This window comes from Oncorhynchus gorbuscha, linkage group LG06 (assembly GCF_021184085.1).
Source record: "Oncorhynchus gorbuscha isolate QuinsamMale2020 ecotype Even-year linkage group LG06, OgorEven_v1.0, whole genome shotgun sequence".
Taxonomy (NCBI): domain Eukaryota; kingdom Metazoa; phylum Chordata; class Actinopteri; order Salmoniformes; family Salmonidae; genus Oncorhynchus; species Oncorhynchus gorbuscha.
In genome coordinates, this window is record NC_060178.1 from 33,853,324 (window position 1) to 33,867,498 (window position 14,175).

General features: G+C 44.3%; 1 protein-coding gene across 8 annotated transcripts in view; it reads right to left on the reverse strand.

The window, feature by feature from the left end:
- Positions 1 to 14,175, reverse strand: part of LOC124037882 (carboxyl-terminal PDZ ligand of neuronal nitric oxide synthase protein-like) — a 259,421-nt gene that overhangs the window by 80,819 nt on the left and 164,427 nt on the right. For 7 of the 8 annotated variants that reach the window (XM_046353077.1, XM_046353076.1, XM_046353075.1 and 4 more), the window contains one exon: positions 1,252 to 1,396. In XM_046353077.1, coding sequence (XP_046209033.1) covers positions 1,252 to 1,396 — 145 coding nt within the window. Of the gene's footprint in view, positions 1 to 1,251; positions 1,397 to 2,946; positions 2,995 to 14,175 lie in introns of those variants that run through there. The other variant, XM_046353078.1, reaches the window with a different exon arrangement.

The following is a 14,175-nucleotide window of genomic DNA, read 5'->3' on the forward strand; positions in this document are numbered from 1 at the left end:
TACTCAGACTAGACAATTAAAAAAAATAGTCAAAATGAACACTGGTGTGTATAGATGAGTGGCACATGGATGCTGTGGGCTTTGTAACATCATACAACAGAATCTGTATGATTTTAAAGCTAATTCTAAATTTGGGTAAAACAAAATGCCAGGCATGTTACAAATCATGTAATTGCTCCATTGGCTGGACATACTATAGATCAAGTTAAAGTGTACAAATATTTGGGTGTGTGGGTTGATGATGAGCTGAGCTTCACTGTGCATGTAGAGAACTTGATAAGGAAGCTCAATCTGAAAATAGGATTTTATTACAGACATAAGGCTTGTTTTTGTTTTGAGGCCAGGAAGGAGCTGGTACGATGTACATTACTGTTGGTTTTAGATTTTACTGATGTTATATATATATATATGCAGGCCTCAGCCACTACCCTGAGAGCACTTGATTCAGTGTATCATGCAGCCCTCAGGTTCATTACAAATCGGAAACGTCTAACACATCATTGTGATCTCTACAACACTGTTGGCTGGTCGTCATCTATATATATATATATATATATGCCATTGACCTTGTGTATGCTTAAACACTGGTATACACTGATTTATAAGGCCATTTTGGGCAAAATGCCATTTTATCTCTTATTTTTCAGTCAGGTCAGTAAATAAATATAAATTACGGTCCCATTCTGATTAGCTTCTAACAAGTACCAAAAAATAGAACAGGTCATGGTAGAAATAGTTTTAGTTACTTAGCACCGTGGTCCTGGAATTCTCTCCTGAACATTTTAAAATGTGATGATCTAGTTTCATTGGTGGAGTTTAAACACTTGATTGATGTGTATATATCATAGAAGAGTAATTGTTTTTAGGCCAGCTGTTTTTAGTCAAGAGGTTTGTGTTTTTAATGTAATATGTAATTGTTGTACTGTATGTGTGTTTATAGTTTTGTTTAATGTTGTGTTAGTGTATGTAAGTTGTTTTGTCTGAAACGTTGTTCCCCCTGCTACTATGGGACCAGGTCTCTCTTGGAAAAGAGATATTATCTCAATGAGAACCTGTATAAATAAAGATAAAATAAAAATATCTGCCTATGAAAGGGCCCTGTAGTTACTGGAGCCATAGTCATCCCACCACTATTCTGTTCTATTCCACAGACACAGTCTCTCTTAGACTGACTCATCTGTGACACTATCCACTCAAATAGCATCTTACACTCAATCAGGAATGTGTGTGTGTGTGTTTGTGTGGTTGCACCTGAGAGTGTGGACTCCTCGTTGCAGGTCTTGTCACTGTCTGCGTCCTCCTGTCCATCTGCGTTCTGGTGTGTGTGTTGCAAGCTGAGTTTGTGACACACCTCGAACGCCTGGCCCACCGTCCGCACAATACGCATGGCCTGGGACTGGAGAGAGGAGGAGTTGGCAGAGAGAAAGACCAAGAGAGAGAACATGACAATATAAAATCCATGTACACAAACAAGTGCGCAGTCAAAGTTGGCAAAAAACATTGAAATGCATTTCCACGGGTCAGTGGGGTGAGACAGGGATGCAGCTCGATCCCCACTCTTGAACATATACATCAACACATTGGCTAGGGCACTAGAACAGTCTGCAGCACCTGGCCTCACCCTGCCAGAATCTGAAGTCAAATATCTACTGTTTGCTGGTGCTTCTGTCCCCAACTAAGGAGGGCCTACAAGCAGCACCTAGATCTTCTGCTTAGATTCTGTCAGACCTGGGCCCTGACAGTACATCTCAGTAAGACGAAAATAATAGTGTTCCAAACAAGGTCCAGTTGCCAGGACCACAAATACAAATTCCATCTAGACACAGTTGCCCTTGAGCACACAAAAAACTAAACCTTCCTAGGCCTAAACATCAGCACCACAGATAACTTTCACAATGCTGTGAATGTAAAATGTAAAACAGGAAATAATGCATGCAGAGCAGAATTAGACAGATACCAGCGAATTATCAAAATCCAGAAAAGATACGTTATATTCTACTACCGTCTAAAAGGAAGCGGTTCCCAAACTTTCCATAACAAAGCCATTACCTACAGCGAGATTAACCTAGAGAAGATTCACTTAAGCAAGCTGGCCCTGGGGCTCTGTTCAAACACAAACAGACCCACAGAGACCCAGGACAGCAACAGCAACACAATTAGACCCAACCAAATCATGAGAAAACAAAAAGATAATTACTTGTCAGATTGGAAAGAATTTACCAAAAAAAGAGCAAACTGGAACGATATTTTGACCTAAACAGACAATACACAGTGGATGAAAACCTGACCACTGTGACTGACCCAAAATTAAGGAAAGCTTTGACTATTTACAGACTCCGTGAGCATAGCCTTGCCATGGAGTCGGGCCGCCGTAGGCAGACCTGGCTCTCAAGAGAAGACAGGCTATGTGCACACTGCCCCAAATAATGAGCTGAGCAGCCTTTCAGTTTATGTCGATATAGGACTCGTTTGACTGTGGTCATGTCACGTTCATTATAACGAAGAGACCAAGGCGCAGCATGATATGAATACATTCCTCTTTAATGAAAGAGAACCCTGAACAAACTATGAACGTGAAGCTATATATAACGAGTGCTGACATGCAACTAACCATAGACAATACCAAAAACCCCATAGATATACAAAAAACCCTAGACAAGACAAAAACACACATACCACCCTCATCACACCCTGACCGAACCAAAATATATACCAAAAGATAACTAAGGTCAGGGCGTGACAGGTCATAGATACTTTTGTACCTAAATCCGCCAGCATCTTCACTAGGTCCTTTGCTGCTGTTCTGGGATTGATTTGCACTTTTCGCACCAAAGCATGTTCATCTCTAGGAGATAGAATGCGTCTCCTTCCTGAGCGGTATGACTGCTGTGTGGTCCCATGGTGTTTATACTTGCATACTATTGTTTGTACAGATGAACGTGGTACCTTCAGGCGTTTGGAAATTGCTTCCAAGGATGAATCAGGCTTGTGGAGGTCTACAATTTTTTTTTTCTCTCTGTCTTGACTAATTTCTTTGGATTTTCCCATGATGTCAAGCAAAGAGGCACTGAGTTTGAAGGTAGGCCTTGAAATACATCCACAGGTACACCTCCAATTGACTCAAATGATGTCAATTAGCCTATCAGAAACTCTAAAGCCATGACATAATTTTCTGGAATGTTCCAAGCTGTTTAAAGGCACAGTCAACTTTGTGTATGTAAACTTCTGACCCACTAGAATTGTGATACAGTGAATTATAAGTGAAATAATCTCTCTGTAAACAATTGTTGGAAAAATGACTTGTGTCATGCACGAAGTAGATGTCCTAACCGACTTGCCAAAACTATAGTTTATTAACCAGAAATTTGAAAAACTAGTTTTAATGACTCCAATCTAAGTGTATGTAAACTTCCAACTGTATAAACACATCAACATTCACAATGCCGCGGGCCAGACGGAGTACCAGGACATGTACTCAAATCATGCGCAGAGCAACTTGCAAGTGTCTTCACTGACATTTTCAACCTCTCTGACAGAGTCTGCAATACCTACATGTTTCAAGCAGACCACCATATTCCCTGTGCCCAAGGAAGCGAAGGTAACCCTCCTATATGATTACCACTGTGTAGCATTCACTTTGGCTTGTCATTGCACACATCAACGGCATCATTCTGGATACCCTAGACCCACTCCAATTCGCATACCACCCCAATAGATCCACAGATGACGCAATCTCAATCGCACTTCACACTGAACTTTCCCATCTGGACAATTCTCATTCCCATTCTGGAAAATTCCCATTCCCATACTCACCTATGTGAGAATTCTGTTCATTGGCTACAGCTCAGCATTCAACACCAAAGTGCCCACAAAGCATCACAAAGCTAAGGACTCTGGGACTAAACATCTCCCTCTGCAACTGGATTCTGGACTTCCTGACGGGCCCCCCCCAGGTGGTAAGGGTAGACAACAACATGTCTGCCATGCTGATCCTCAACACTGGGACCCCTCAGTGGTGCGTGCTTAGTCCCCTCCTGTACTCCCTGTTCACCCGCGACTGCATGGCCAAACACGACTGCAACATTAAGTTTGCTAACGACACAACAGTGGTAGGCCTGATTACCGACAATGACGAGACAGCCTATGTGGAGGAGGTCAGAAACCTGGCACTATGGTGCCAGGAAAACAACCTGTCCCTCAATGTGAGCAAGACAAAGGAGATGATCGTGGACTACAGGAAAAGGCGTCCGAACAGGCCCCTATTAACATTGGCTGTAGTGGAGCGGGTTGAGATTTTCAAGTTCCTTGGTGTCCACATCACCAACAAACTATCATGTTCCAAACACACCAAGACAGCCGCGAAGAGGGCACGACAACACCTTTTCCCCCTCAGGAGATCCTCAAAAAGTTCTACAGCTGCACCATTGAGAACTGCTCGGCATCTGACCGTAAGACGCTACAGAGAGTAGTTTGTATGGCCCAGTACATTAATGGGGCCAAACTTCCTGCCATCCAGGACTTATATACTAGGCGGTGTCAGAGGAAAGCCCAAAAAACTGTCAAAGACTTTAGTCACCCATGTCATGGACTGTTCTCTCTGGTACCGCACTTGCAAGCAGTACCGGAGTGCCAAGTCTAGGACCAAAAGGCTCCTTAACGTCCAACAGACACGTGACAAGGTTCATCCGTCTACAAGAGCAACACGTGCAAAACGACTATGCTAAACTTGCCACGGTTTTGAAAATAGAATTCAGTGGTTCTGCGACTCGCAAACATGATAGCTCGTTGGCTAACAATATCAGTCAAGCTCGAAATGAACATCCACAAGCCTACTATCACTATGCTCACTGAAACCGGAATGGAAGATCTATTACCATTTAAACAACTGCTCATATCAAACATGTCTCCCAACTTCATTAACTACTTGGACCCTACTGCCCACGTTGGGTGGCCAATCTCGACGCTCCGAGAACTTGCAAGCACCGCTTTTGAGGCATCAAATGCAAGCCGGGCTAAGAGCCCGGACACCTCGACTTTCGAGCATAGGCGGGGACCATCACTCGAATTGGAAGGTGCTGCATCGGGGACATGTGGGGTAAAAGATGACGATCAAAGGGGGTGGCTACCACGTAACCACCACCCCGACAACCACCACCTTAACAATAGCTACGATGAACGTCCCCAATCTAACAGGTCCCGTAGAGATCAACCTCGCGGATATCCCCTGCGCCTAACTCTCACAAAGGGTCAGGACCTAAGGGTAACAAGTGTAACAAGGGCAACAAAGTGCTCAACAATGATCTAAACGCTAACCAAAATTATCTAGAAGCTCTGAATAGAGATGTACTGCATCGTAAGAAATATGAGAAGGATGACAAGGATAAATCATCATGACTTATCCTTATCCCTGCTGTAAAATCGCTGGAAACCAAGTCCGCCGAAACCCATGCAATTCCAGAGGATGCAAACATTTCCATTAACCCCGCCCCCACTCAAATCCCTGTCCAGGAACCACTCATTCTAGACACAAGCCCGCAGGTTTTGTCTACAGACATGGATACGGATGTGGAGATGCACAAGATAAGCAGCTTTGCAACAGATGATTCCTCTCCCATTCCGATAGAGGACCCACTGGGTCTTGTAGGTGACTTATCTGTCTTGGAAATCGACACAGATTACAAACCACTCCGTTCTCCCAACCCACTCCATTTTGTTGGGGATATGACGAGAAAAAACAACTCGAACAGGCCATACATTAGAACAGTCCTGGAGGACTGTTTGACCTGTCATGCTCTGATAGATTTGGGTTCGACAATTTCCCTCATATCTGAAACCTTGCTGGATGAACTAAAAAGGGCAGTGGACCCTGCAAAACATTGGTTGAAAAGAGAACAATGCGATACGAATCTTCAATGTTTCACTCAAGCTACCTAGCTCCTATCCAAACGTCTCCTACTTAAAATCAACTTCGAAAGCGTATCACTGATCCACCCCGTGTATGGGACAGAGCACCCCTGCAACGCAAGGGCGTGTCTCATCCCTGGAGCTTGATCCAGATCGACTGGGTCGGCCCAGTTGCCAGGTCAGCCAGAGACAACAAGTATCTCCTCACAGTGACTTGCGCATTCAAAAAGTGGGTGGAGTGCCTGCCGGCGACCAATGACACAGCGGAAACCACGGCCGTTCTTTTGCTAAACCACGTTTTCAGTCGTTTCGGCCTGCCAGGAGAAACCGTAGACAGCGACAGAGGAACCCACTTTTCGGCAGCTGCAATGACCAAACTGTTGAGGCTTCTGGGAGTCAAAGCTAAACTCCACATCGCATACCACCCCAGGAGCTCGGACAGGGTAGAAAGTAGCAACCAAACAATCGTCAAAATATTGAGGAAATATGTGGCAGCCAACCACAAAGATTGGGACCTCAAACTCCCATTGGTACTGATGGCGGTCAGAGCCACACGCAACAGGTCTACAGGAATAACACCATTCGAGATGATGACGGGCCGGCAAATGACGATTCCACTGCATCTCCTGTACCAACCGGGAGATGTCGCCGCAGCCCCCGCCTACACGGCTCATCAATACGTGACCGACCTGCGGAACCATCTCCAGACTACATTTGCGTATGCTCAAGGACAGTTGGAAAGAAGTGCAGAAGGTGACAAGACCTATTACGACGAGAAGGCCTCACACCAGGTGTTCGAGGTCGGGGATAAAGTGTGGTACTACATATACACCAAACCCGCGGGCGTCGCCACAAAGTTCCTGCCCCACTGGACGGGGCCACAAGAGATTGTGGTGAAGCTATCACCTGTAGCTTACCAGATCATAATCAGCAAAGGTCGACAAAACGCCACATTAAAGTGGGTCCACCGGAACCAAATCAAGTTCTCCACTCCCCCCATGGGAATAGAAGGGGTGCTAGGCCAGCACCGAATAGATAAAAACCTAGCAAAGTCAGAGGTACTAAGAAAATTCTTAAGTACCCTCTTCTGATCCCTTCCAGGAGTTCAGTACGTTGCACATAACATCTCTTATTTTCTTCCCAGCTACCAGATATACATCTGTTGACACTATTGATATCGTCCTGCGCTGTACTGTTTCAAAATAAGAAAACCAGAAAAATAGTTGTCAAAACATTGTTTGTTTACAAAAACTAATAACTTGTTAGGGAGATTACTGAAGAGATGCCACTTATCCAGCAGCAGATGAAGGCACATGCCCTCAGGTTGCAACATGTAGGAAAGTCTCTCCAGGACTCTATTCTGGTGGTCAACACACACACTACTCTCTTGAACAAAACTCTCCTCTCTGTAGGAAAGCTAGCAGAGGTCATGAACCATGACTATGCCCATGTTCAATTGGTTCGACTGTTACTGGAGGATTTTCTCTGTGAAGTTAGCTTTTCTATGGCCCACTTGGCCATGAATAGAATCCCCTCATATTTAGTGCCCCTCTCAATGGTGCACAACATATTGACCTCAGCTACTTCAACCACGATAAGGCCATTACAGTCACATGGCATACAGTCTGGGGTCGGGCATCCCAATACACATTGATGTTGATCTTGATGTGGGATTTCTACTGACGCTGCCGGTTGTTGAACTGGAGAATATCAACAGATTGAAAACAGTTCTCAATGTAGGATTTTGGCGTGACAGTACCCACGTAAAGATTGCCACGCCCCCAGTTGTAGCTTACCAGGAAAACAACCCAGATTTCTATCTCACCCTTAACCTGTTAATGTGTACTCTAAGCAAAGATGTCCACTACCTCTGTCCTAGCAAACCGTTTGTCAGGGATACCACTGAGCGTCTTTGTGGTATTAAAGCTATCACCAGCGAAGAACGCTGTAGAGCCAAACTAACAGCCAGGGATCGGGCCACCACCACACAAGTGGAGGTGGTAGGGAACCGATGGTTGGTCAACACCCCGTTCGCGTCCGCCACTACGACTTACGAACGCCATGACTCCATTACCCAATTGAACCTCCCCAACCAGACTGTTTTTGTTAAGGTACCAGAGGGGGCGATTATTCACGGACGCTTTCGCTAAACGTTCCATTGAGTTACCACAAGCCATTCACAACCAAATCCAGTACGAGGGACCCATGACTGATGATCTTAGTGTACGGGATGAGGCACTTTTAGTTGACCCGACTGACTACAGACCGAAAGATTGGTCTGTCGCCCGCTCTTGGACGATGCCGGACAGTATCCTGACTGATGACCATGATCCTTGGTCTTATTTCCCTTGTAGTGTGCACCTACTACGTACACAGGCGAACACGTGCAATGGAAGACCTAATGAGGTCTTATACTAGGATCACCTGTGGGACAGAAGCGATTGCGATTTTTGGAAAGTTGGCAATAGATCCTGAAACCCCCTTAGGGGCCCAGTGGGACAAAACTAGGTCCAGCGTATGACTGTGAGAGTGAGTGGGTCCAGACAGCCAGGACAAAACCCACCCAGCATGTGAATATTAAAGTAAGATTAGAATATTATCTGCCTCCTCTCCTTCTCCTGAACTCATTAGGTCAGCCCAGTAATCTGCCCAATGTAAGCTTTGGCCTTCAGGGGTCAAGTTTTTCCAAGTGCCTTAACTACCCACCTGCAAGTAGGATCACCCTAGACATGACATTAGAGACAATGCCATGATAGAGTTATTTAGCCAAGACCTTGGACATATATAGAACATAGTCCAAATTCGATGATTAAGGTGTGGTAGGCACATTTTGTATACTTTTATGTTTTTATTCCATTATTTTTCGTTTCATTTCCTTTGACACTTAGGAAGCAGTAGAGCTCAATGCCGCTCGTTTGGGGAGGAAATGTAATGATGTATTGCCTGAGTGTTGTGCATTATTAACGTTTGCCAAGTTACTGCCTAGGTTCACTAGCCGGGATAACCGGACGACGGGCCGGAACACAGAGCCGCTGCCGGACCTCCCAGGTCCATTCTGGTGGTGGTCCACAGCTTGCGGAAATCCTACCAGGGTGAACCACCAAGGGGGGGGGGGGGACTGCTATGATGATCCACAAACCAGGACATCTGATGGTCATTCTTATGGATGGTGGGTTGCAACATGCAGAATCATTCCAAGTTGAACCTACCAGAGGGGGACTGTCATGACTGTCCTGATCAGGTCAGGTTACAGGAGACCACAACCCTACAGATTATCTACAGATTATCTCTCTTATCTCTCAACCACAACAGAGGAAGAGAGATATAGTGTTTTGAAGATGTGGAGGGTTTTATGACCCCTCACGCCCCTGGTAAATCTCAGGCCACAGACAAATTCCTTTGTCCTGTTACTATGGAGAACCAGCCTCAGAATATTAAATATGAACTAAAGGGACTTTGGAACAATGGTTTTCATCAGCCACAATGGTGGTCATGACGATAGATGGAATATGAAAATGTATTTCATTTTTGTTCTGCTATTAAAGGTTAATAGATGATGTTATTACGAAAACATTGTAATGTGAAGGGTTTTCATAGTATATGTTTGATGTTTATACATTTTACGTTGTATGGAAAATATCCAAATCAAAGAGAATGTTTTGGGGAAGATTAAATGTTAAGTTAGTTGTCTAAAATTGGATTTGAGTCAAATCTGGACCTTGCCTCATTATCTTGGTACGCCCAGAGAATTGCCCTAAAGGCAGCTACGCCCACTTCTGACCCAAGGGTATAAAACCTGTGAGTATAGAATTTACAGCAGGACTACGTGACCCCAGCTGCAGCAAGGTCTAAAAAAAAGTAAACGAACCCAGAACGCAATGCAAGTTTGAGGACAAAGGAATCCTTTTCTACCCAAGCTACGGATGAGTAGCTGTGTCTAATCGGGTGAATTCAAGTCGAACCACCTAGCCTCCATCTACCATCGAATCGTGGTATCTAAAGGGTTTCATTCCTATGCTGTGAGTTCTGAGCTACATAGCTGTCTGGCCTCAGAAGACCCATTCCAGAGAAAAGGGTGAGGGAACAGACTCCTAAGCCAAAAGGGACACTGACACCGGGAAGACGAGCAGGGAGGTGCGCAGGAGAAGTGCATCATCGAACAGTGGAACGGTCAACGCAGAGAATCCTCGGAGATCATCCCCACGTAATTACATCATTATATTCTGACCCATAAGAGCGGCAGTTTGGGGCAAGGCTAGGGTTAGAATAGCATAGCTGACAAATTCACCCAAATGTATATTTCTCTTGTGTACTTTCTTTTTTCTCTCCGTCTTTTGAAATTCCCATTGTGGGTAACACGCGCCATAGTGTGTTTGCCCGTTATACTAAGTTCTAATCAATAACCTATAATGTGTTTTGTCTATGTGTATCTTTTACCATCATTTTAGCTTTTTAGTAAATAAATATTCAACTAAGATTGGTGTGGTACGAATTCATTGGTGGGACCAAGGTCCGTGCAGATTTACGGGCTATACAACGTTCAGAACAAGATTGTTAGAAGCAACTGGTTAATTAGCGGCTGTTGTACAATCGATATTCTGATATTCTTTGATTTAATTTGGGAAATAGAAACAATAAAAACTCATTTTCCCATGATTCCCCAGGTTAATGAGTTAATAATGGCTTATTCAGTTAATCACGCAATTAGAAACTTTAATCATTGGACGAACAACAGTCGTCACATTAACTAATACAACGTCACGACACAGCCCTCATCCTCTTCTTGTGCTCTATGAGTCTTTGAGGATGAATTTATAAGTCATGTCGGCTCACATCATTTATTTGGAACTTAAACAGATTGATGAGTTATTTGCATGGGGTCAAATAGAATCTGTGTTAGCCAACCGCTGGCTCAGTCTTTTTATTTTTTTATTTCACCTTTATTTAACCAGGTAGGCCAGTTGAGAACAAGTTCTCATTTACATCTGCGACCTGGCCAAAATAAAGCAAAGCAGTGCGACAAAAACAACGACACAGAGTTATACATAAACAAACGTAGTCAATAACACAATAGAAAAGAAAAATAGAAAATCTATGTACAGTGTGTGCAAATGTAGAAGAGTAGGGAGGTAGGCAATAAATAGGCCATAGAGGCAAAATAATTACAATTTAGCATTAATACTGGAGTGATAGATGTGCAGGTGCATCCATCACGCAGCCTCTTGGGTGATGGATGCCCAAAGTTATACCTCTTGGCAGAGAGTGGCAACAGGCAATTGATGGGAGGGATATCACACACACACACACACACACACACACACACACACACACACACACACACACACACACACACACACACACACACACACACACACACACACACACACACACACACACACACACACACACACACACACACACACACACACACACACACACACACACACACACACACACACACACACACACACACACACACGGCAGTCTCCCCTTGATCTAGGCCTCTGGTCTCTAATAGGTATTCCCTGCAGGTCTCCCCTTCAATTAACTGTCTGTGATGGAGACAGCCTCGTTAATTACAGTGTGATGAAGACACAAGCATTATGAAACCAGGTTGGCGCCAGAAGAGAAGGCTGCTGTTTTACGGGTTCCCAACCAATTCTGCTCTTGTGTGTGTTTTTTTGCATTATTTGTAATTTATTTTGTACATCATGTTTCTGCCATCATCTCTTATGACGAAAAGAGCTTCTGGATATCAGGACAGCGATTACTCACCTCGTACTGGACACAAAAAAAAGATTTAACGAGTCAGATTGTGAAGGATTTACTTCAGAAACGCGACAAGGCCCAAATCCCCGTCATTCACATGAATTAGAGACAGAGATATCGGGGACTTAGGTCGGGGTGCCTTGTAAGGATCCGAAGGCAAGTGAGTAATCCCCCTCTACCATCACTCCTATTAGCCAACGTGCAATCATTGGACAACAAAATGTATGAGCTCCGATCAAGACTATTCTACCAAAAGGACATTAAAAACTGTAATATCTTATGTTTCACCGAGTCATGGCTGAATGACGACATGAATAACATAAAGCTGGCTAGGTTTCCGGTCCATTGGCAGGATAGAACAGCTGCCTCTGGTAAGACAAGGTGTGGTGGTCTGTGTCTATTTGTAAATAACAACTGGTGCACTATATCTAATTTTAAGGAAGTCTTGAGGTTTTACTTGCCTGAGGTAGAGTATCTCATGATAAGCTGTAGACCACACTATTTACTAAGAGGTGTTTTCATCTATATTTCTCGTAGCTGGCTATTTACCACCACATGATAATGGCGTCAGAGGTGAGGGCTGTCGTCTTATCGGGTCTTAACTAACCACGCTATTTATTTATTTATTTTCGCGTTATTGTAACTTGCTTTGTAAAATATGTTGCTGCTGCCGTCTCTTATGACTGAAAAGAGCTTCTGGACATCATAACTAGGATTACTCACCTCAAATTGGATGAGGAGTTCTTCTTCAATGAGTCGAATGCGAGGGATATACTACAGACACCTGACCAGGCCCAAATCCCTGTGATTCGCTGGAAAATGAAACATAGATTTCGCGGAAAGAGATCAGGATGCCTTATGAGGATCATGAGACGAGTGGCTAATCTAATTTTGTCTTCTATTCTGCTAGCTAATGTTCAATCGCTGGAAAATAAATGGGACGAACTGAAAGCACGAATATCCAACGGGACATTAAAAATGGTAATATCTTATGTTTCACAGAGTCGTGGCTGAATGACGTTAAGAACATACAGCTGGCGGGTTATACAATCTACCAGCAAGACAGAACATCAGCCACTGGTAAGACATGGGATGGGGGCCTATGCATTTTTGTAAATTTGTAAATTTGTAAATTTTTGGTGGACGATATCTAAGGAAGTCTCAACATTTTGCTTGCCTGATGTAGAGTATCTCATGATAAGCTGTAGACCACACTATCCATGTAGTGTAACGATTCTCCTCTTCTTCTGACGAGAAGTAAGAGAGGTCGGAGCAATGTGCAGCGTGGTAAGTGTCAATTTAAGTTTATTCAACTGAACACTAAAGAATAAAAAATAACAAAGTGAATGAACAAACGAAAACCGAAACAGTCCTGAAATGTAAAACAAATATTACAACAGGAAACAATCACCCACAACTCAAAAGTGAAACCAGGCTTCCTAAGTATGGTTCTCAATCAGAGGCAACTGTCATTCGTTGTCCCTGATTGGGGGCCCCTCAGGGGTGCGTGCTCAGTCCCCTCCTGTACTCCCGGTTCACTCATGATTGCATGGCCAAGTACAACTCCAACACCATCATTAAGTTTGACTTGTGGTGTGTGGCTTTGTTCACTGTACATCTGTGAATTCCTTTAAAAGAGACAAATAACTTTAACTTCAGCTTGAAACCAAAAGTACTCCCTATTCACTCTGTTTCTCTCTTACTCACATAATGGTTCTATGACTCGTTACAGCATAGCTGTTAGTGTGGCTGGGTAGAGGTATGTAGTGTGTGTGTACTGGGAGGTTTTAATATGTCAGGATACTGTTTAATACGTGCAGGTGGTGTTTTGGTACAGTACAGCCATCGGCCTACAGCACTTTATTACAAACACCCTCCAATGCACATTGCTTTGTGTCTCTCCATGCTAGAGTGACTGTGGATTAGAACACACACTTTCGCTCTCTCCCTCTCTCTTACACAAGCACACAGGCAGGAACGCATGTGCGCACACATACACACACATGAACACACACACACACGCACACACACACACACACACACACAAACACACACACCTACACACGCGCTCAGGAAAAGTGCTTTCCATCTCAATGGCCTCGGGCCAGAGCTGCCCAAGTGAATGTCAGTGTATTTCACTCCCCGATCTCCCAGGACTAAGACTTTGTGTGTGTGTGTGTGTGTGTGTGTGTGTGTGTGTGTGTGTGTGTGTGTGTGTGTGTGTGTGTGTGTGTGTGTGTGTGTGTGTGTGTGTGTGTGTGTGTGTGTGTGTGTGTGTGTGTGTGTGTGTGTGTGTGTGCGCGGCATAGTTGATAGGGGGAGGGAGCGTGTGAGAGGGTTGTACAGGGCTGCTGCTATAGCCCCGTACAAAATGTACTCACACCACTGTCCCATAGACCTGCAAGCTATGCTCCACCCACCGTATAACAGACGCCGCACTACCCGCCTATGCACAGCCATGCCAGACCATGCTCTCACCCACCTAGTCACTAGAACACACTC